This window comes from Micromesistius poutassou, assembly GCF_964030765.1.
Source record: "Micromesistius poutassou genome assembly, chromosome: 15".
NCBI classification, from domain to species: domain Eukaryota; kingdom Metazoa; phylum Chordata; class Actinopteri; order Gadiformes; family Gadidae; genus Micromesistius; species Micromesistius poutassou.
Genome location: NC_140285.1, coordinates 3,168,719 through 3,190,560, shown reverse-complemented (window position 1 = coordinate 3,190,560; position 21,842 = coordinate 3,168,719). Strand labels below are relative to the sequence as shown.

At 48.0% G+C, this 21,842-nt stretch overlaps 2 protein-coding genes across 2 annotated transcripts in view; both read left to right on the top strand.

Moving 5' to 3' along the window:
- The window catches only part of cfap74 (cilia and flagella associated protein 74), a gene marked incomplete at both ends in the record, with an annotated part of 41,134 nt that extends 26,000 nt beyond the window's left edge, over positions 1 to 15,134 (top strand). The window contains 17 exons of the mRNA XM_084479767.1: positions 2,965 to 3,052; positions 5,339 to 5,512; positions 6,081 to 6,214; positions 6,681 to 6,900; positions 7,832 to 7,975; positions 8,720 to 8,865; positions 10,108 to 10,242; positions 10,427 to 10,536; positions 10,647 to 10,702; positions 11,227 to 11,346; positions 11,623 to 11,802; positions 12,320 to 12,443; positions 13,040 to 13,146; positions 13,348 to 13,480; positions 13,746 to 13,864; positions 14,684 to 14,818; positions 15,006 to 15,134. Coding sequence (XP_084335893.1) covers positions 2,965 to 3,052; positions 5,339 to 5,512; positions 6,081 to 6,214; positions 6,681 to 6,900; positions 7,832 to 7,975; positions 8,720 to 8,865; positions 10,108 to 10,242; positions 10,427 to 10,536; positions 10,647 to 10,702; positions 11,227 to 11,346; positions 11,623 to 11,802; positions 12,320 to 12,443; positions 13,040 to 13,146; positions 13,348 to 13,480; positions 13,746 to 13,864; positions 14,684 to 14,818; positions 15,006 to 15,134 — 2,254 coding nt within the window. The remainder of the gene's footprint in view (positions 1 to 2,964; positions 3,053 to 5,338; positions 5,513 to 6,080; positions 6,215 to 6,680; positions 6,901 to 7,831; positions 7,976 to 8,719; positions 8,866 to 10,107; positions 10,243 to 10,426; positions 10,537 to 10,646; positions 10,703 to 11,226; positions 11,347 to 11,622; positions 11,803 to 12,319; positions 12,444 to 13,039; positions 13,147 to 13,347; positions 13,481 to 13,745; positions 13,865 to 14,683; positions 14,819 to 15,005) is intronic.
- Positions 15,135 to 19,162: 4,028 nt separating this feature from the next.
- The window catches only part of gnb1a (guanine nucleotide binding protein (G protein), beta polypeptide 1a), a 28,789-nt gene continuing 26,109 nt past the window's right edge, over positions 19,163 to 21,842 (top strand). Inside the window, exon 1 of the mRNA XM_084480163.1 lies at positions 19,163 to 19,540. The gene's annotated coding sequence lies outside the window, so the exon portion shown is untranslated. The remainder of the gene's footprint in view (positions 19,541 to 21,842) is intronic.

The following is a 21,842-nucleotide window of genomic DNA, read 5'->3' as shown; positions in this document are numbered from 1 at the left end:
GTGTGTGTGTGTGTGTGTGTGTGTGTGTGTGTGTGTGTGTGTGTGTGTGTGTGTGTGTGTGCATGTAAGTGGATCTCACTTTCCCCGCAAGACAGAGCACACAGCCTTACCTTATTGACCTTTCAACTTTCACCCCTATCCTCACCTCCTGCTCATCCCAAGCCAGTTACTGCCCCCCCCCCCTCCCCCCCTCCAGGACGGTCTGAGGAGTATAACAACTCTGCTCCAGCAAAGTGACTTTACAGTTCCAACAGGGATTCTGCTTTCTAAGAAAACAGACCAAATCTGGCTCGTGTGGAGTGTAACTGTGTGACCCCAGACAGATTGGGTTTATGGACCAAATGAAATGTGCAATCTACACGTGGTCTATGTTGAATGAACAGTGTGAACCTGGAGGGGGAGGGGAGAGATTGGTTTGGAGCATGATCCAGCCGGATCATGTGTGTGTGTGTGTGTGTGTGTGTGTGTGTGTGTGTTGGGTGGGGGGGGGGGGGATTCAGGGTCCGTAATCCCAGCTGTCGGCTGTCTCCTCGCCCAGCGGTTGTGGCTGATAAAAGGGAGATTAGCAACCACTGGAGGATCCAGTGCAGATTACAACCCTAGAACCACGGGATCCGTGCGTCCCGCGTCCCTAAACCCTGTGTCCGGGAGAGGGCACACCGCCGCCGGAAACCAACACCGGGACACAGAGATAACAAAGTAATAACCAAGAAGGACGCCACGTTTCCGGTATTGTCATTGTGGATCAGAGGTCCATCAATGCCGGTGGGTCGGTGTCTTTATTCTTTGTTGTTATTCTTTGTTGTTTGTTGCAAAAAATCCTTCACGTCTCTATGGTCAAATCCCTTAGTCTTAATCCGATGACTAATCCTTTTCATAATCACGCTTTCTGAATGGGGGGGCACGACAAGTGACTGCTAAGTGGACGCCGTCATCGTCGCCGGGTGTTAGGGGCCGGAAAGAAAAGCGAGCCGGAAGCCGGGAAAGTGTTCCGTCTGAAGCGCCAGAGAACGAGGGGTGGGTCGCGGGCGGACCACTTGTCCGTACCCTGCTCCTCTCTGGGTGACGTCACCTGGGGCAGTGTGTGTGTGTGTGTGTGTGTGTGTGTGTGTGTGTGTGTGTGTGTGTCACACGGAGGCAGAGGCACGGGACCCCGGCACCTCTCTGACGGTGACTCCCTACGGGTGATCCGGGAGCACGCGTCACGGAGAGGTGTGTGCACAGTGTGAGGCTGATCTCTGCATGCACGCCGTCACCGTGCGACCCGGGAATCATGGGCCACGAGTCTCCGTTCCCTCCTCCCTCTCTCTCTCCCTCCCTCCACTTCCCCCCCCCCCCCTCCCTCCCTACCTCCATCCTCCCGTCCTCTCCCTCCTTCCTCCCCCTCCCTCCTTGCTCCATCCTCCCCTCCTCCCTCCCTCATTTCCACTCTGACCTGCCAAGCTGAATTCAACTGTGACTCTCCCTAAATACATCCACACCGGACTGATTGGTCAGGCTGTTCAATCACATCAAATATGTATATTCTCTCTCGCCCACCTTCTCTCTCTCTCTCTCTCTCTGTCTCTGTCTCTGTCTCTCTCCCTTTCTTTTCACCCACTCCATGACTGTCAAGTCTCAATCGGTGGCAGTTCTGTCTTCGCTGACATCGCTCAGTCACAAAGTGAAGATAGCGTGTCTCGCCGACATATATGCTGTGCGGAGAGAGGGAAGACAATACAGAGAATATATCATCAACCTAGGCCAGGGCCTCCGTCAAAGATTGTGCTGTGAAGACAATCTTTGAAAAAAAATAATAATAATAGTTCAAAGAATAATAAAACAGCATTTTTTATTTTGCCTCCATTGTAGCTTCAAACCGCCGGCGGCCCGGTCGCTAGCTCCTAGCGCTGCGCTTCCCTAGCGCTTCAGCTAGCAGCAGCAGTAGGACGCCACGGCGAAGACGAGGGTTTGGCAGGATGGAGGGAACGAGGAAGAGGGAGAGAGAGAGAGCGAACGAGCGAGAGAGAAACAAACGTGGGGAGTTGTTTGCCTCGTTTTTATTCAGCGGGCTGACATGTGATTTGCGCGCCTATCAAATGTTGTGTGTAAATACATAGCTCTAAATATATAAATACTGGGGGGGGGGGGGCTGCTGGGGGGGGGGGTTACATAAGCTCTGAGCACGACTGCCTGGGCCCTCTCTCTCTCTCGGAACCGCGCTTACGTGTCTCTCTTTCCGTCGCCATGGTTACAACCCACAGTGAAGTGTGGAGGCATGCTCCGTATCTGTATCTCCTCTCTCTGTACTATCTGCTCTCTCTCTCTCTCTCTCTCTCTCTCTCTCTCTCTCTCTCTCTCTCTCTCTCTCTCTCTCTCTCTCTCTATCTATCTACTCTCGCGCTCTTTGTCTCCCTCAACCACTCTCTCTGTGTCTCTCTCTCCCTCTCTCTCTCTCTCGCTTCCCACCACCATGCCATCGCCACGGTGATGGTAATGGTTCTGATTGGTTCTCTGGAAGTTTACTCTCTCGTGCTCTCCATCTCTCTCTCTCTCTCTGTCTCTCTCTCTCTCTCTCTCTCTCTCTCTCTTCCATCACAGTGGCGTTCTTTGACTCCTTAATAAATAAATGTGGCGTGTGGGTTTTGGAGGAGGCGAGTGTTGATTGATGGAAACAATCGACACAAAACAACAGCACACACACACACTAACACACACACAGACACACACACACACACACACAAACACACAAACACACACGCGCGCGCGTTTGTTGGTTCTGGGACTCACATGTTGACCAGAAGATATAAATACACAGTGACACATCGATCACACCGTTCTGCACAGACACAATAATCCGCAGGTGTACGATCCAAACTTAGCTACAACCCTCAGGTAGACCCCACACACGTGATTGGACGTGTGTTTCCTGTGTTCACGTTATGGCATTGCGTGTAACTGTTCCCCCTGTGGGCTCTGCTGCAGGTCCAGTCTGTCTGAGGATGCTGGGGAGTTCTTCGACAGCCAAACAGGGGTCTTGGAGCTCCCGTTGAAGGTGCACGTGACAGACCAGGTTTGTATTGCACACACACACACACACATACATCGTCACACACACACACACATACATCGTCTCACACACACACGCATACATTGTCACACACACACACACACACACTTGCACATACCTACACATACACATACACATACACACATACATACATACACACTTACACACACACACACACACTGTCACACACACACACAAACACACACACCGTCTCACACATACACAAACACAATATCACATACATTGATGCACGCACACACACACTCACATCGACACAAACACACACACACATATCGACACATACACACACACACACACACACACGCATACATCGTCACACACACACACACACACACACACACGCGCGCACACACAACCTTGCGTTCTACTTTTATTGTTGGAAATAGCAAGGCGCTAGCGATGTAGGTTCATAACCCATTTCTCTGGTCACACGCTAAAATTATCCCGGAACTGGCCCCCGGTAGCCCCAGTTTACTCTGGTGGCCCACAAGCAACCCAGCAGAAAGCATCGTGACGTGCCGCTCCACCACGGTACCCCCCCTGTTCCGCAGTAGGACCCCCCCCCCCCCCCGTCCGTCCGTCCGTCAGCCACGTCGGCGCTGTGCCACGGTGGGAGCATTAAAAAAGTGCGCGGGGGGGGCGGGGTGGTGGGGGAGTGGGTGCGCTCGCTTTCTATTCCTGAAACACACACACACGCGCTCGCCACCTCAAGCGCTACCTCAAGCGCCGCCAAGGAGGATAAAGACAGCGTTATCCACCAACAACATCCATCTGGCCATTCCTCTTTGAAAAGAGGCACGCTAAAGACCACCCGATCAGGCGCAGCATCGCACCATTCCCGACGGTTTAAAAATAGCCCCACCAGCTGCCCGGGAGAGGTCCGCCAGATCCTGATTCTCAGTCAAAAAACCTCAAACATGGCGGACAGTCACACCTTCGCCCTGCCAGAATGGACACCTTCCTTCCTTCCTTCCCCACACGCTCAATCAAATTCTCCGCAGATTACCCCGCCCGCCACCGCCTCACCACATTCCTGGGACGGGGACAGGGGACGGGGGAAGAGGGGGTGGGGGCATGGAGGGTCGGGTGGGAGGAGGGGGTCCCGATCAGAGGCCAATAAGAGGCTGGGCCAGCATGCCCATGGGTTCCAAGGCTGTTGCGACCAGACCTTTAGGCTTGGCATTAGAGCACACACACACACACACACACACACTGCGTGTGCGTGTGTGTGTGTGTGTGTGTGTGTGTGTGTGTGTGTGTGATGATGAGGGTGGGCAGCCGAGCGCTGGAGCAGGAAGCAGGACTAACAAACAAGGAGGGCGTGCTGGGGTCCAGACACGGCCCAGGAGGAGACGGCCAGGAATAGAACAAGCTGGAGGTTTGATTATCCAAATTGTAGGATGGAAAAATGTCAGGGTCTCGCTGCCATCTCTATGGTCCCTTTAACCGGGACCACTGGTTCACTAATCACTAGCCAGGGTCACGTCCCTGACCACACATATCCAAATAAAAGCAAACAGCAACCGCAACAACAAAAGAAATGCAGCAACGGTGTGTGAAAGAGCAAGACAATTAAGTTAAAGCACCCTCTCTCTCTCTATCACTGTCTGTCTCTCTCTCTGTCTGTCTGTCTCTTTCTCTCTGTCCTTGTCTTTCTCTCTCTCTCTCTCTCTCTCTCTCTCGCTCTCTCTCTCTCTCTCTCTCTCTCTCTCTCTCTCTCTCTCTCTCTCTCTCTCTCTGTCTGTCTCTTTCTCTCTGTCCTTGTCTTTCTCTCTCTCTTCGCTCTCTCTCCATCCACCCTTGCTTCCCGCCACCATGCCATCGCTACGGTGATGGCAATAGTTCTGATTGGTGCTCCGGACATTCTCTCTCTCACTCTCCATCTCTATCTCTCTCTCATGTTGACTTGGTGCTTGAGTAATGTCTCGCTCTCCCTCTCGCTCAACAACAATTGAGTGAAAGCAGATCAAGGTTTATTTTACGGTTTTAGGAAGTAACGATAGCAGGGGTTAAGGATAACTCTGGGTTCTCTGAGCATGCACCCTAGAACACACACACACACACACACATACACACACACACACACACACACACACACACACACACACATGCAGTCTGCGGCCTGCTCTGGCCAATAGAACGGACTCCTGGCGGTATAAGCTCAAACGGTTAACAGCAATATCACACCCATATAGTTTGAAACGTAGTGAACGTATATGAAGTTGGTTGATCTCTTTTTGGGCCTCCTCCCCTTTCCTCTGCCACCAGCCACTGCCCGTGCTGTACACCGTCCACGCCGTGGTCACCACCTCCGACCTGACCTTTGACCTCGCCGAGGTGGACTTCGGCCACTGCTCGGTCCATGAGTCGGTCCGGACCGGTGTCCGTCTGTCCAACCGCTCCCTGCTGCCCCAGGACTACGGCTTCCTGGGGGTACCCGAGGTGCAGAGCCCTTTGTATGACATGAGCACGGGGGGGGGGGGGGGGGGGGGGGGGGGGGGGGGGGGGTATACCACCTGACCTGAAACCAGCCAATCAGATACTTTGTCAGCTCTGTCACCTTGCTGTTGCGGGGAATAGATCAGATTCACTTTAGCTTGTATCATTCCTTGGGGATGTTGTTTAAATGTCTATGTCATTCAAATTCAGTTACATTTCAATATAATAAATTATTCAAATAAAACTTTTCACTTACATTTTTAAATTGTATGACAAATCGCCAACTTGGCCAATAGGGAAACATGAGTGATAATTATTCAACACTGCTGGGTGAGGGACCCGTTGTAAGAGTCAGGCAGCGAATCTTTTGTAATTGGTTCACTTTACTATTGAGCACACCTCTCTACGATGAAAGTAGGAGCTTATGTCTGACTAATACATGGTGGCCTGGTGCTTGGGTGTGCTCTCGCACTCTCTCTCTGTCTCTGTCTCTGACTCTGTCCCCCTCTCTCTCTCTCTCTCTCTCTCTCTCTCTCTCTCTTTCTCTTTCTCCCTCTCCCTCTCTCTCTAGTTCATGGAGGTGCAGCCCAACGACGGTTTCGGCACGCTGCTGCCCCTGGAGACGGTGGATCTGCAGCTCATCTTCAGTGCCAGGAAGGCCAGGGAGTACAGGTTCACCTTGACCTGTAGGTCTGGAATCAACAGGTAGCTCCCCGCCCTCTCCCTGACTCACTGTTGTGTTTATGCTGTTCTCTGTGTGTTCCATAAAATACACAGCATCAGGGCATGTATGATCATGGCGAATTGGAACCACTGTCAGATACAGATCTGAGACTCTGATTGGTTCTCATGCAGATGGGGATGTGCAGGGGTTTATCGATCAGCCAATGCCGGTGAAGAAATGCTGAGTCTGCCTGATTGGCTCATTAATGTAATGAGAATCTGTTCTCAATTAACTTCACTCACTGAAAGGTCGGTTCAATAAACGTCTCAAAAGATGGCCACTGTTTGATATCACACATCATCTAGATGTGATAGCCAATTCCCTCACTTGCTATGCGCATAGGTAAGTCAGGGTTATACCCATGAATCCACTCCTGTTTGCTTTGTGAACCCCATGACGATATTACATCAGTGACGTCCCCCCCCCACCCCCCTCCTTTACCCCCAGGGATTTCCCTCTGGCGTGCCGCGGCCTGGGGGTCCGGCCCCCCCTGGAGCTGTCCCACTACCTGGTGCACTTCGGGGCCACGGCCCTGGGGGACGGCTCCACCGCCACGCTGCACATCAGCCACCCGGGCTCCCAGGGGCCCCGGCTCTTCTCCTTCTCCCCGCCCGGGGACTGTGAGATCAGCGTGGTGCCCGACGAGGGCCGCCTGCTTCCCGGAGAGGTATGGAGGACCTGTTTCATGAAGCACCTTAAGGCTATAGTCTGGGCGGAGTCGGTGCTTTGACGTTGAATAAAGTGCTCCAAAATGGCTGAGGCACATCACATAGAGTGGTGTCATGAGATATTGACAATGCCGGTGCCAATTTAAACTAAGAGACTGGCCTCTGACGTCAAACATGTCCAATCATTTCCTTTATTTTTGCATGCTGACGTGTAATTGGATCAATCCACTTGTGATGTCACAAATCGTAACGCCTCATGTCTGTCTGTGTCTTAATGCGGTGAGGAGACTCATGACTGTTCCCTGCTGTTTACGTGACTGTACCGTAATCTGTGAAGGCTGATTGCTTCCAGGAGGATTCAAGCACACTGAGGATAGGGAGGCTTTAAAACAAAGGTTTAATGTTTCATTCAAAAATGGGTTTCTCAATACATTGGAGAAGACAACAGTGGCCTTTGATAATAAACTGCATCCTGTATTAGCAACACAACTGATCACTCATAAACAAGCATGAGGCATGAGGGTTCTCGCATTTTGTGTTTCCTGTCTCTCTGTGTTTAATTGTGAAAACAGCAGCTTGTCAACATGATATTAACGATTGCATAATGGCCGCTTCCCTGAGGCCTGAGGACTTTTGCTCTATTACAGCCTGTGTGTAGCTTAACTCCCGGAATACCGGCGGACACCCCAGCCCAACTCCCTCTGGTCCCCGCTCTCATAAATCTTGTATCTTGTTTACGGGGAGAGGAGAATCCCTGCCACAGCCTGATGTTGTTGTTTGTGTTCTGGCTCCCTCTGCTGGCCACCAAGCACTGTGCGTCTTTAAGTTTGGTTATGTTTTTTTATGTTTTTTTCTTTCTCCCTGTCTCTCTCTCTCTCTCTCTCTCTCTCTCTCTCTCTCTCTCTCTCTCTTTCTCTCTCTCTGGTGTAGAAATGCCTGCTCCAGGTGTCGTTCAGGCCCCGCCTGTCGGACCAGCAGATCAGGGAGGAGGCAGCTCGCATCGCCCACCGAGCCGCGCTCCTCCGCAGGCAGGAGCTGGAGAGGAGCCGGCCGGAGAGACCCGCGGGGCCCCAGGTGAGGGCCCAGGTGGGACGCCACTAAACACTGGGCATAGCGATGGGCTGTTTTGTATTCGCTGAGACTGCCAGCCACGAGGCATGTTACCACGTGGACCACACATGGCATTGGCATGTGCTTACACGAGGTTAAACGTAGCCTGGTTAGCTAAAAATAAGACCTGGTTACCATGGCAACTAGAGGCACCGCTGACATCCCGTTTTTAGACCAGAAACACGGCAGCTTTTTTTTTTTCTCTCAGGCCGTCTCGGGCCCATGTAATCTTCCCACCGAGATACCTCCAAAATAATGTTTCTCTCTGGTTACCATGGTGACAAGGAGTCATCCTAGTTAGGTAACCCTAACCCTAACGAGGCACTATCTATGGCCCAGTTCCAGTACCCACACATCAGACTGATCATGCACATCATAGCTCTCCATGCAATGCAGCACCTAGTATGCACACTAGCCCTCAGACCGCAGGCACCACAGCATCAACAGTGAGGTGCATCACTGCACCTGTTTGGGTGAAATGGGTGACAGGCAGTGTCCCCTATTGCCTTTTTACCTGGCTTCGATACTAGATATAATCCCCTTGGTTTCATTTGAAGTTGTTAATTGTCGCTCATAATAAATCTGATTGTTTGTTTGTGTATGTGTGCGTCTGGTTGTGCATGTGTGTGTGCGTGTGCATGCGTGGTCATGTGTTTGCATACGTGCGTGTTTGTGTGTGTTTATTTCCTTGTTCTGAACTCCGAGGAGCTCCCAGCAGGTAAGAATGGTAAGAATGGCCCCCAGCCACGGCCCCCAGCCAAACCAGCTCCCAGTGCCAAGACCAAAGTCAAGCAGAGTCCCATCCCCGACCCCCAAGACCATGCATCACCCAGGCCTGAAGACTTTCAAGAGGGGTAAGACTCTCGCTCTCTCTCTCTCTCTCTCTCTCTCTCTCTCTCTCTCTCTCTCTCACTCACTCACTCACTCACTCACTCACTCACTCACTCACTCACTCACACACACTTTAGGTGTTTGACTCACCACAGCTTATATTAAATCACATGCCTCCTATGGTTTATAAAGTTTTTTCATTTGTATTATCGTTAAAGCCTTTAACCAGAAAGATGGAAAGATGGTTGATGAAAATGTTCAGTGGGTTGTTAGTGTCAACCTAGAAATTAAAATAGACACAAACACTGGCCAATGGCTGGCTGGTGTAATTCTGAGGTTCTTCACTGTTTGTGCCTGTTCATGGAAGACTCGAAGGCTCTCTCTCGTGAACAATGAGTTTGTTTCATGCATTCTGTCTGACGATTACACCAACATTACCCTGCTGAATTTTAATGTTAATAATAGATAGCTTAAGGGTGGCTGTTGCATATTTCAATACTTCCATAACAAAGTGCAGTTCATACAAAAAGAGGAATTACTGATGTGCCATCGTTGACAATCAAACTGAAATATGAATATGACATGTAGTCCAAAGACTAAAGGAACTCCTGCATTATTTCACAGTAGTATAATTTAGAAGAGGTTCTTGCATTTTGTGTTGATTTGCTTGGAACATGTGGTCACACACGCTTTGACTCGATCACTTCTGACTGTTTGTCTACTACACATGCAGGAAGCTCTTACTTGTGTGTTTGTGTGTTAGAGTGTTTGTGTGTGTTATTGATGCATCGCATGTTAGTCTCTTTGTGTGTTAGTGTGTGTGTGTGTGTGTGTGTGTGTGTGTGTGTGTGTGTGTGTGTTGTTTTGGATGCGTAGTGTGTTAGTCTGTTTCTGTTTTTGTGTGTGTGTGTGTGTGTGTGTGTGTGTTGTTTTGGATGCGTAGTGTGTTAGTCTGTTTCTGTTTTTTTTGTGTGTGTGTGTGTGTGTGTGTGTGTGTTGTGTGTGGTTGATGCATTGTGTGCAACTCTATTTGTGGGTGTGTTGTTGATGCGTTGTTTGTTAGTCTGTTTGTGTGTGTGTGTTGTTTTTGATGCATCGTGTGTTAGTCTGTTTGTGTGTGTTGTTGATGCTTCATGTGTTAGTCTGTTTGTGTGTATGTGTGTTGTTGATGATGCTTTGTGTGTGTGTGTGTGTGTGTGTGTGTGTGTGTGTGTGTGTGTGTGTGTGTGTGTGTGTCTTGTTGATGATGTGTCGTGCCCTCCCAGGTCGGAGGCCTACGAGGCCGGCCGGGCGTCGCTGCTCTACTCCTTTCCTCGCCGCCTGCACCGCTATGTGGTCCCGTGCTTCGTGTCGGACGGAGACCTCCCTGAGGACGACCTCCAGGCCCAGGCAGCATGGAGGTAACGCCCTCTGGACCAGACACATACCAGTTACATTTTAGAGGCTAACTATTTTTTATAATCATATTCGCCCTTCCCTTAAATTATACCATGAAGATGATGACAATCATAGTATTAGATTCAAAGTAAAGCTAATATTTATCCAATTCTGCCGGTTCATTTGCTATGTCTATTTTTCCTCCAGTCCCCAGAATACGCTGTTCTTGGAGCTGCATTGTCCTGCTGTACAGCCCCCTCTAGTGGTCATTTCAAACAACGGCCAGAAAGTAATCGACTTCCAGCAAGTGGCAGTGGGTCCGTTGCGAAGCATTATATAATTCCCATGACACAAGCATTTTTTAATCCAATTTTCTGTGTGTTTACTGCTTTTTTAATCTTTGCTTCTGTTTCTGTTTTCTTTGAAGGACAAAAGGTAGTTCATAAGCTGACTGTTCAGAACATCTCCAAGGAGTCTTTGGATGTATCCTTATCTGCAAAGTGTCTGAAATAATGCTAACGCAGGTGTTTTGATTGGTTGCATAGGAGAAACAGCCAGAGGTCATCAATGTTAAGTATTCATCATCCGACCATAGTGTATTTCAGTGCCATGGACAGGCAGGGTTTGATTGGATAACGACCGAGTGGGCAGGAGATAGGGAGGAAGAAGGCCTTCATTTAGAGAGCAAGATGAGGAAGACTAAATCTAAAAGTGTGAAAAGATTCTGAAGGAATTCAGCGATAGTAAAACAGAAAAAACATTGATATAATCTCTATAATATTCTATTTAGCAAAAGAGAAAATAGGAGTTGGCTACGTATGGATTTTCAAAAATATACATAGTAAATATAAAGCTGTATAAAGATATTCACCCAGTCTTCAGTCTGTTTAATCAATTCCCAAGTTCCCAGCTGTGGCCTGGAGAACATTCTCCAGGCCGGTTGTAGAAGCTGTGGTCTCCACAGGCCCCCCTCCTGTCAAGCCGTGCCTCCTTGACCCCTGTCCCAGCTGAGGTCGTCCCTGTTGGACCCCGGGGGGCCCTTCCTCCTCCACAACGCTCTGAGACGCCTCCCCCCCGGAGGGAGGCTCCCGCTGCTGCTGGCCTTCAGCCCCGCCCTGGGCAAGAGGGTAGGTGACCTTCAGCCCCGCTCTGGTGCTAGAAGGTAGGTGAGCTTTAACCCCACCCTCGGCCAAAGGGTAGGTTACCTTTAGCCCCACCCTCGGCAAGAGGGTAGGTGACCTTTAACCCCCTCCTGGGCAAGAGGGTAGGTGACTTCAGCCCCGCCCTGGGCTAGAAGGTTGTCCTTCTACCGGTCAGGGTGCGGACATCGGGAGTGGAACCCAGTGCCTTTCGCCTCGTTTTCTCTCTCTCTCCACCTCTCACTGTGACTCCTCCCCCTGCAGTACTGTGAGACCCTGGAGGTGAAGTGCCAGGGGATGAGCCTGGAGGTGACGCTGCGTGGGGAGGGGGTGGAGCCACTGCTTACCTGCTGCGACCCTGACGGTGGTACAGTTGGAGGCGGTCGGGGTCTGCTTGACTTTGGCTACGTGGAGAAGGAGGGTGCTGCTTTGCGGGTCGTCCAGGTGAGTAGACACGCCCTTGTAGGGCCCTGTGGGGGGGTGTCTGTCTGTTGGGAGGGTTCATGACGGGAGTGAGTGCATGTAGGGTAGACCAAATGGTACTGGGTTTGATTCCCAATGTCCACAGCCTAGTTTGATTCCTTTTGAATATCAGAATCAGATTCAGAAATACTTTAATGATCCTTACAGTTGCTCACATTATAGAATAGAAATACATAGCAGAGGATATGTATTTCTATGCCAGAAGTTTGCCAGAAATCTGTGTGTTATACTACAATGTATAACACAATAATTAAAAAATAAACATAATATACATAGGAATTGTGTAATAGTGATTATTAGTGCCAAACTGTTTCCTATGGGATATACAGATGTTTGGTTTGACCTGTAAGACAGGGGTAGGCCCGTTACTGTAGAACTGACCACAGTGAAGAGACGGCACCGGTGTCTCTGAGCGAGGACTGGAAGGCTGTCCAGGAGGACCCCGATGTGTCTGACCGAGGACTCTCTCTCCCCCCAGCTAAAGAACCGTTCGTCCGTGGAGGTGGGCTACAGAGTCCTGCAGGCCAGCCTAGCTCCACCTAGCACAGAGGATCGCCTGGCTGCCCTGCTCCAGGGATACCCCGAGACCCGGCCCATCGTGGGTGAGTCCGACCCGGCACATTACCCCGACACCCCCCCCCCCACCCCCCCCACTTCCGACGCGGGTGGGACTTCCTGTGGTGGTACCGGGATTGTTTTCCTTCCAGCTGTGACTGCGGAGGTGTGACCAGGCATGAATGGTTTACTATGCTGCGCTCTGCTTGCGTTTCCTGCCCTGGCTGCTAGTTTGCTGAGCACACACATGGGTACGTGTGTGTGCTCATTGCACACTAAGTACAGTGTGCATTGTGTTCATTTGTCAAAGACTAAGGTAGTGTGTGTAGTGTGATAAAGGCCTGGTGTGACAGTTAGATTTATGGCTCATGATAACAAGTTCAACGTTTTTTATGCCGTTTGGACTATATCGGTTATGAGTGAAGAGTTGGGTGAATAATTATTCAAACAATAACAAACAAAAACTTGTTTTTACTGTCATCCTAATATTTCAAAGAGAAATGAACAGCATCAAAAATGTATTTCAAAGTACCATATCCAGGTATAAAACCCTCTACTAATCCAGTATATTTACCCCAAATCTCTCTTCTACCAGGCTCCCAGAACCACAGTGGGCTGTGTGTGTTCAGTGTGACGCCAGCAGGGGGTGCTGTCGGTGCGGGGGAGAGCCAGGACCTGACCGTCCGCTTCCAGCCGGACCACCCGTCCGTCCACTACGCAGACAGACTGACGGTGGAGCTCATGAACAAGGTAAGTGGACCCGCAGTATTCTCCCTCAACAGAACCTGACTCGCCTTTACAGATGCCGTATTATAAACCTCACTACATACATTTAGAGGATGAGTCTGCCCAGTAAAGGGGTCAGCTGTTCTTTGAGTGATGCTTTTCATGGCCACATCCAGATGTACTGCAGTGTGTGTGAGGAGTACAGGCATTCCCTGTGTGTCTCAGACTGTAGTATGTGAGCTGGACCTGAGGGGGGCCCGTGTCTCCAGCACCATGTACCTCCACGGAGGGGACACTCTGGGCGGACCACCTGAAGACCACCTGCCTCAGCCAGGACCTAGGAGCCCCCAACTCCCAGGTAGCACTCTCTCTGTCTGTCTGTCTCTCTGTGTCTCTCTGTGTCTCTCTCTCTCTCTTTGTCTGTGTGTGTGTGTGTGTGTGTGTGTGTGTGTGTGTGTGTGTGTGTGTGTGTGTGTGTGTGTGTGTGTGTGTCTGTTCCTCTCTCACTTTTTCTCATCTTTTATCAAAATGTGAGAGGGGCCAAAACCTCGGTCGGTGTTACACTCGACTTGGGGGTGACCATAAGGATGAGGACTGCTCTCCCCTTCCTCTCTGTGTGTTAGGTCCCAGCAGACCAGTCCTGCTGACCCTGAGGGCAGACCCCCACGCCAGCCTGGGCCCCCAGCCCGGCGTCAGGGAGCTCACAGTGGGCTGCATCCGCCAGGCCCAGCCCCTGAAGAAGGTACACCACCGTACTGTAGAAAGGCTGGTTCATTGGAACAGTGTTTTGCACTGGTTTCATCATTCAGCGATAAATCTGCTAAATAAGATAAATGCATTGTCTAAGAAACATGGTTTATATATTTTTGGTATTTTGAGTTCATGGCTCGGAAGATAATGTTTTTTTTTGTCTGTGGATTTTGTTTCGCCACATTGAACCCTAACCCTAACAGTTTCATGACCATCTTGTGTCCGGTCAAAGTGTTAAGCACCTATAGGGCTTGTACCGTGAGAGGTCACACCACAATGACGCCTCCAGTTTGGAGGCGTTTTGTTAGTTATTGTTTTGGTAGTAAGGGCGTTTTGGTAATTTTTTGGTCATAAATCTTGAAATATCTTTTTTATTATGGGACGACGTTGTTGTGTTGGAAACTGCCACAGCGTCTCTGATGAGAGACATGGCAAAACAACGTTTTCTTTAGCCTAGGTCTGGTCACAGTTTATTTACATACAATTTAGGATTTAGGGTTACAACTCTCTTGAGTCCTCTCAATATGGCAGAGTACAACCAACAAAACAAACCATGATGCATTCTGATTCTGATTCTATACAAACCCTATTTTGTGAATTTCTCGAAGACTCAACTCATGCAGTAAGTGTTTAACTGCCCCATCCGTTGTCAAATGTTGATTTTGTCCATATAATACATATATCAAGCACTTTGACTTCACACTTTATGTGTTTCTTTAACTGAACCTTGACCTCTCTGGCTTGACTGCTCCTACTCACTCCCAGTTCCAGTCATGTTACTTTTCTGTCCAATCACTGCACTGCCTTGTAGAATGGGGAGTTCTACTGGGACGGTCTGACGGCCCTCCAGCAGAGAGGCTTCAGCATCGAACCCAGCAGAGGGACAGTGGAACCGGGTCAGACACGGGTCATCACCGTCTCATGGACTCCCCCTAGTGGACACAGGGTAGCAGTGCAGCGTTTACTATTTACTCTCATGATGCAGCAAGCAATTACAGTGATTACAGATAGATTACATTATTTTTGATCGGATGGGCCAACTTCCTCTGTAATACTTTGAATCTCATTCTAACCCTAAAGTGTGTGTGTGTGTGTGTGTGTGTGTGTGTGTGTGTGTGTGTGTGTGTGTGTAGCCCTACGAGGTGGTGCAGGAGAGTGCGTCTCTCACGCTGAAGGGAGATGAGACGGAGGTGTATTGGGTCACCATGCTGGCCTTGGCCTCCTCATCAGACTCCCAACCAGCCAATCAGGAAACGGTTTAACCACACACTGACCAATAGTCAGAGGTCACTTCATCGTTTAAATAGGACATCCAGCAACATGACAACCAGCCAAATTTTTACAAAAGAACAAACTACCATTTTTTAGATCAATACTCAGTATTTCAAATGTAACACATAAAATGTACAAGGACATGGATAATATCACTACATGTTTATATTATATATATACATATATAATATAACATATATAATAAATATATATGGACATATTATTTTCAGAAATGTGTAAAACTTCCAATTAGACAAAGTCCAATTGTCCCTGTCCAAACTACTATGATAAGATATTGATCTCTACTTAGTTTTCTCTATGGTTGCATTGCTAGCCTTTGACAGTGACAGCTTTGTCTATATGTCTCTTTATGTATTTATATATGATGAAGATAGGAGTAATACATTTATAAAGGTATTTTCAAAAATGTATATATTTGAAATAAATTCCTACAAAACTTGATGACGTAAAAACAATGTTGTAAAACTGGCTAGAGTGATTATTTACGTAAACAACAATTTGACAACTGTTTCTTATAGATCTTCCTGGCTATTATGTGAAGACATCGTAGAAAATATATACATTGCATTTTTGTGTATATTTGACCATCAGATGGCGTAGTAGAGCGCAGTGAAAATAAACTACAAGGACGCTGCTGTTCTGTTCTGAAGGGTTTGTCAGCCACTGACAAACGGTGTAGGTGGTGCTGCTTCTCGTGAGGTGATCGTATACAAATACAAAAAAAGGTGATAAAGATGTTTATATGAAACGTGCCGGCATAATATCAACTATTTAATTGTGCCCATTTACCATGGCCAGAATCAAGTCAAATAAGTAACTCTGAAATAAAACAACTGTATATTTTCTTACATAAATAGGAAGAAATGTACTTCTATAGTTCTTGGTTCTTGGTTTGCTTAAGGAATCCTAGGTACTTCCTTAACCAATGTTGCACTAGTCAAATGTAATACGCGTCTTGTTTACCAGCTCAATGTATTCGAGATAAACTGGATTTTACCATCTCAAGAATATTTACACAGTTCCCACGGTCTGTGTTTGTTTTTTGAATCAATTAGCTAGCGTGTAGAGTGTTGATTTAGTCAAATGCTACACTCTTAGAATGCATCACTTTGATTCATGTACATAGAAAAATGCAACTTGGAAGGTTAAGGTATTCATTGTTTTAAACTACTCCTCAAAACAAATTAAGTTATCTATCCTTATCTCTAAAAGCTGCTGTAGGAAAGGTTTGAGAGTGCAGAAGAGAGCAAGACTTTCAACTTCAAAGTGTCCCCTCCCTCTCTGCCCTCCCCTCCCTACCTGCCATTAAGAAGTGTTGGTCGAATTCACTCACCAGTCAGGGAGGAGAGGCCCTGGTTGGTCAGAAACTAGCTGGGAGCAATCTAAAATGGAAATTGTCTCATAAAGAAGCAGGCACACTGTAATCCAGCACAGATATTCTCTGAGCATTTCACTCACTTATAGCTGACAGATGGTTGTAACATTTCTCTTAAATCTTCCCTGCTGCACCTTTAAATAAACCCAAAATAAAATTCCAGTAGAATAAACAGAATCTGGCTTTTCATCATGGCTATATCACAGTAATCAGAACCACCAAAGCCACCTCTGAAGAGGTGTTCTACTCTTTACTGTGAGGTTATTGAAAATTAGCACAAGCTATCTCAAAATAGTTAATCTATTTTCGATTTCTTTGAATTTTAGACTAATCACCATTACAGATTAGCAGGAAGTTTATATGAAGTACAGTTATACAAATACAATTGCACATTAGAGTTTTTGAAATCTGATGATGTGGACATTAAAATAATATAAAGTATTTATATTACAATATGAGTAGGCAATACATAAACATCATAGAGGAATTGTGGAAACCTAGTATTATTTTGTTTGTGTGTGTGTGTGTGTGTGTGTGTGTGTGTGTGTGTGTGTGTCTCTCTCTCTGTCTCTCTCTCTCTCTCTCTCTCTATGTCTCTCTCTCTGTATCTCTCTCTCCCTCTCTCTCCATGCCCCTGTGTGTATGAGCGGCAGATGTCAGTAATGCTAGTGAAGGCCAACAGGATCTGGGAGAGATACATGCGGTAAGCATTTATCACAGATTGAAACAGATTACGCTAAATCAGATTAGCATCAGCCCCAACCTGCCTATAAAAGCCAAGGTCATTATGAGCTTAGCCTAATGTAATGTCACTCCACGTCCTATGAAACACTAGCGGGCGTATTAGTTTTCATATTTCACAACCCTTTTTCCCACTCTGTTCTGGTAGTTTGTTTTAATCTGATTGGCTGTCTGATCCCATGGGTTAATGCCTATGTGAGAGGGCTACTTAAGCCTGTCCCGTGTGGTTACAGTTGGTCGGGGGGATGGGGGACAGACAGACGGAGAGACCTGTGGTTGTGCTGTGGTGCTAGCATTCCCCTGACATCCACTTTTGTTTGTTTGCTAAGGTCAAAGTGATGGGATGGCCATATTGTAATTGATACATTTATGATTAAAAGTTACCCTTGTTTTTTTTTTCCCTTATTCTAACTCCATGATGTGATGATGAGTTAAACCCCACCCACCCACCCACCCCACCTACCAGAGGCAAAGAACAGTCTTGCCATCGCAAAGCAACACATGCAGACGGGGAGGGTGTATCCATGGCAACCCCCTTTTCCCATCACTCAGCAGCTCTCTAAGGCGACTCTGAAGAACATTCATACACACACACGCACACCCAGAAAACAGTAGGTTGAACACGCACACACACACACACGCACTCACACACCCTTCACCGTTCAGATCTAATGTGTTTCTCATGTGGAATGTGTTACTGGTGCGTTTCAATGTGTTAGGTATTGTCTTGACGTGAAATTACATTTTGCTGTACTTTTTTGATGTGTCTGGAAGTAGGGCTTTTATTCTGGAGGAGTAGAAATGTATCAATGTACTTCCATTGAACGGAACTGAACCTAACAGAGATCTGTGCCATCATCCTTGGGAGGGATTATTTAGGGATATGTTTATTCATGAGCTAGACATGAGGGGTAGGGCTGTACACCACTTGCAGATAAACACATGCATATGCTGCTGCTGCTATGCACTAACACTATAGGGTCATAGGGATATATATTTAATCATGTTCATATTTGTGTCATATTTCTTACCCTCCCAATTATTACAAAGGAACAACAACGACATTTCGACCACAACAAAAAACAATTATCTAGTAACTTAAAATGTCTGGCTATCATCATCCCTACCATCCTCATTGTGGTCTCATTTTGAAGCTTATACAGGTTTTGTTTACAGTAGACCCAATGTAACAGCGTCACTCCCAGGGGTCAAAGGCGGGGTCACAGTGTTCGAGGTCGTCAAGTAATGCCTAAGCCCAAGGGCACTCCGTCAGCCTCTGGGAGTAGGCCTATTGTGGCAAGGTATCCTGGCAACCTAGTTTTGAGCCGATCAACAAGAGATATTCCTTATAATAATGCCTAATATTCCACCAAATATGTTTATGTTGGGTATGAGTGTGCCCGCATCTGAGTTCATGTGAATGAAACACTATGGTGTTATTTGCATTACCAATTGTCCAGTTAGCGTACTGTAGGCAAATACCACCAGGATTTGTTTGAATTGCAAATCATGCGCCGTTTCACTTGACACGTGCATTCCCAACAATATGACTACTTTTCTACCTTCCCCCTTATGAGACCTACATTGTATGATAGATACTATCATTTAGGCCTATCTATTTCATAACCAATACAACTATTCTCAAGACAATGTCAAAGTCAGGGCTGTTGTTTACAGCAACGGTAACACAAACGGGTGTGAGGTTTGTTGTAGTAGTAGAGTAAATGTTTTAAGAAGTGTAAAAGCTTTGCCGAAGGTGGCACTATTTCCCAGTATAATGATCCGATGTGGAGTGGTCGCCGACCCTTGCCGTGCGTTATGACGCTAGCGTAACGTGGGGTTTCCCGGAGCTGAGAGCAGGGTTACCGCCGCGCCCATCTCTGCTGTTTGATGGCCGCAGGAAGCGTCTGAGATACTGGTGTGAAGGAAGAAACAGGGGGACGACGGTGGGAAAGACGAGAAGGATTTCAGACTGGAAATAGGTTGCTCTGAATTGAAAGAACACTTATAGGTTCGGAAAAGGTGCATTATTGCAGAAGAAGAAAACGTCTTGATTTGTGTGTGAAAAAAAAACCTCTTCATCTCTGCGCCTCAGTGCCGGTGTGTGTCTCACCCTCGGCGGACCGAAAACTGGGATCGGGGAGTGCCGCTCCTCGATAGCTCACTGGCTAAATCTGTGCTAGTAGGAGAGACGAGAGTCGATCTTTGCTGTTTCCAGTCAATGTGATATAAACGACGGATACCCTTGAGTGAAAGCGGGTAAGACAATTCAAGATACTTGGTGAAAAAGTGTTGAGTGTCGACTATATGTGCGGGCCTGCGGGGGTCTGCTTAAAGCTCCAGCCCGGGCAGAGGGGCTTCCAGCGGGGTCGAGTTGGGTCCATTGCCCGCTCAGAAGCTTGCTATCGTTAGCTTGTTGCTACCAAGTCGTTGCTGTCAAAGAGTATGTGTGGGGTGGGTGGGTGGGGGGGGGGGGCGCTGTTATCTTCTATTAGATGCAGAGTAAAGGGCTTAAAACCAAACGTTAATCCAATAATAATTTGAGATGGACTCTTCCCTATACAACATCACAGTATCACGGATTAACATTATAAACCAGCTTTCCCCTCTCCGCAGCGAGCACTCAGTTATCGCTCATGTTAGTTAATGACAGCCCTCCAAGTTAGCTGCTACTAGCACACCTTAATGTCCGGGATCCACCGAGTTTCCACTTTGACTTATGTTTTTGCACTACCTAGCCGTTATCTCCCGGCTTTTTACCCTTTATGACTTGTATCTAAACTTCATAGATGTACATAAATGGGTGCAGATCAGTAACTGTTAGTGGTCTGCTTGTTCCTGATGCTAGTTAACTCCCAAAGTAAGCAGATTTGCCCTGCTTTAACTTGTTTTGTTTTCCGAAATAACCCCACCAAAACGACACCGGGAAATACCTGCCAGTGGGGTATTTACCAGCACACCACCTATTTATGGAAATGGTTGTGTTTGTTTCGTTCCACACATGGAAACTGTAGCATCATGCAAATGACAACGAAGGGAGTGTAAAAATGGCCACTTCTCCACCACCACCCAGAGTCAACACCACCTCCACCCCCTCTTCACAGGAGACAATCCGCACAAGTTATAGCCAGGCCGAGCTGGGTGTGGGACCAGGGGTCCACCCGGACTCGGTGGTATCAATACAACACATATTCGTCTGTACCCCCAGCTATACGGTTGTATGTCAGCTTGTTAAAAACGCTCCGCGGAACATGAAGTATGAGAGCCGCCCGTCAGAGACTTTACGTAACGCGGTTCCTCGCACCGCGGACACGGCGCTCGGCCAGCACAGTTTAGGAAGGGGTTAGTCGGGCGAATGGGTTCATCCAGAGGATTGCAAAAGCTCAGGTTATGGTTATTAACCATCCTATTTCACTAATGTGACTAGAGTGGCGGTGGGGTTTAGCACCGGGGGTTGACAATGCAGCACTTCTCTCTCTCTCTCTCGGTTAAGTGTCCAAACCGGGAAATGGCTCACCGTGGAGCCCGGTCTGGTGGATGTTTTACACTGATTTAAAGCGATTAGTGACAGCGTTCACATAATAACCCAAATCCGCCCAAAACTAGTCGTCGAAGCGCCATAGAAATGTAGTGATTTGGACGTGGGTCTGAAGCGGTGCTGGCTTTAGCCACAAGTGTTGGTTTTAAATCCAATTGGGTCTAATTTGGCCCTCCGACTCGTAATAAGACGCGAAGGTGTGTTTCTAATTGGATTCTTCCAATCTGTTTATCTTGAGACCGGCTTGCGCTGAGGTGTGTTTGCTCGTATACCTGAGAAGCCATGGGCCCGTTGTGGTTTATGGTCGAGCTTAGAGGGGGAGACCGATACCTACCGGTCTCACTGTTTCACAACCAAAGATCTTAAGTGTGCATAAGATAACTGCTGATAAATCACAAAAAGGTCTGCTAGATAGGCAACGGTGTTTTTAATAAGCCACGAATGCTGTCGCAGGTAGCAGCAGCATTGCCGTTCTCTGGCACCGAGGGGAAAATAGGCTCCACCGCACCACTGAGAGAAATGACTACTGTAATATGGTCTGTGGGTGCGCTGGGCGAATTCATGGCAGATCGTCTCTGATATCTTAGTCACGTCAGAAGTTTGTCGTTTGTCTGAAAAGAGCTATTTGTATTTTGCGAGTCCACAAAGATGAATTCATGTCGCCAGTGTGCCCGCTCCCTCCGCCTCTCCGAATGAATGGGTTCCTGTATTCAGGGCCCGAGCAGCTGCAACCAACAAGATGGCGTTCAAAGCCTTTTCATCGCCGCTTTTCCTCAGCCCTGAGAAAGACAGCTGCCTAGCATCGGAACCGTTCGGGGTTGGCAGACCGGATTTCTTTGATTTGACATGTAATTAAATCACACAATAACGTGGGGCATTGTCGAGGGTTTGATTGCGGATACGGCCCACGTACACCGAAAGCTGTGCGCGCAGCCCCGTCGTAGGACAACATGGTGGTGAAGGGGTGTTGCACACACGCATACACTGTAGCGGCTGAAACGCGGCGCTGTACAATATCACCGC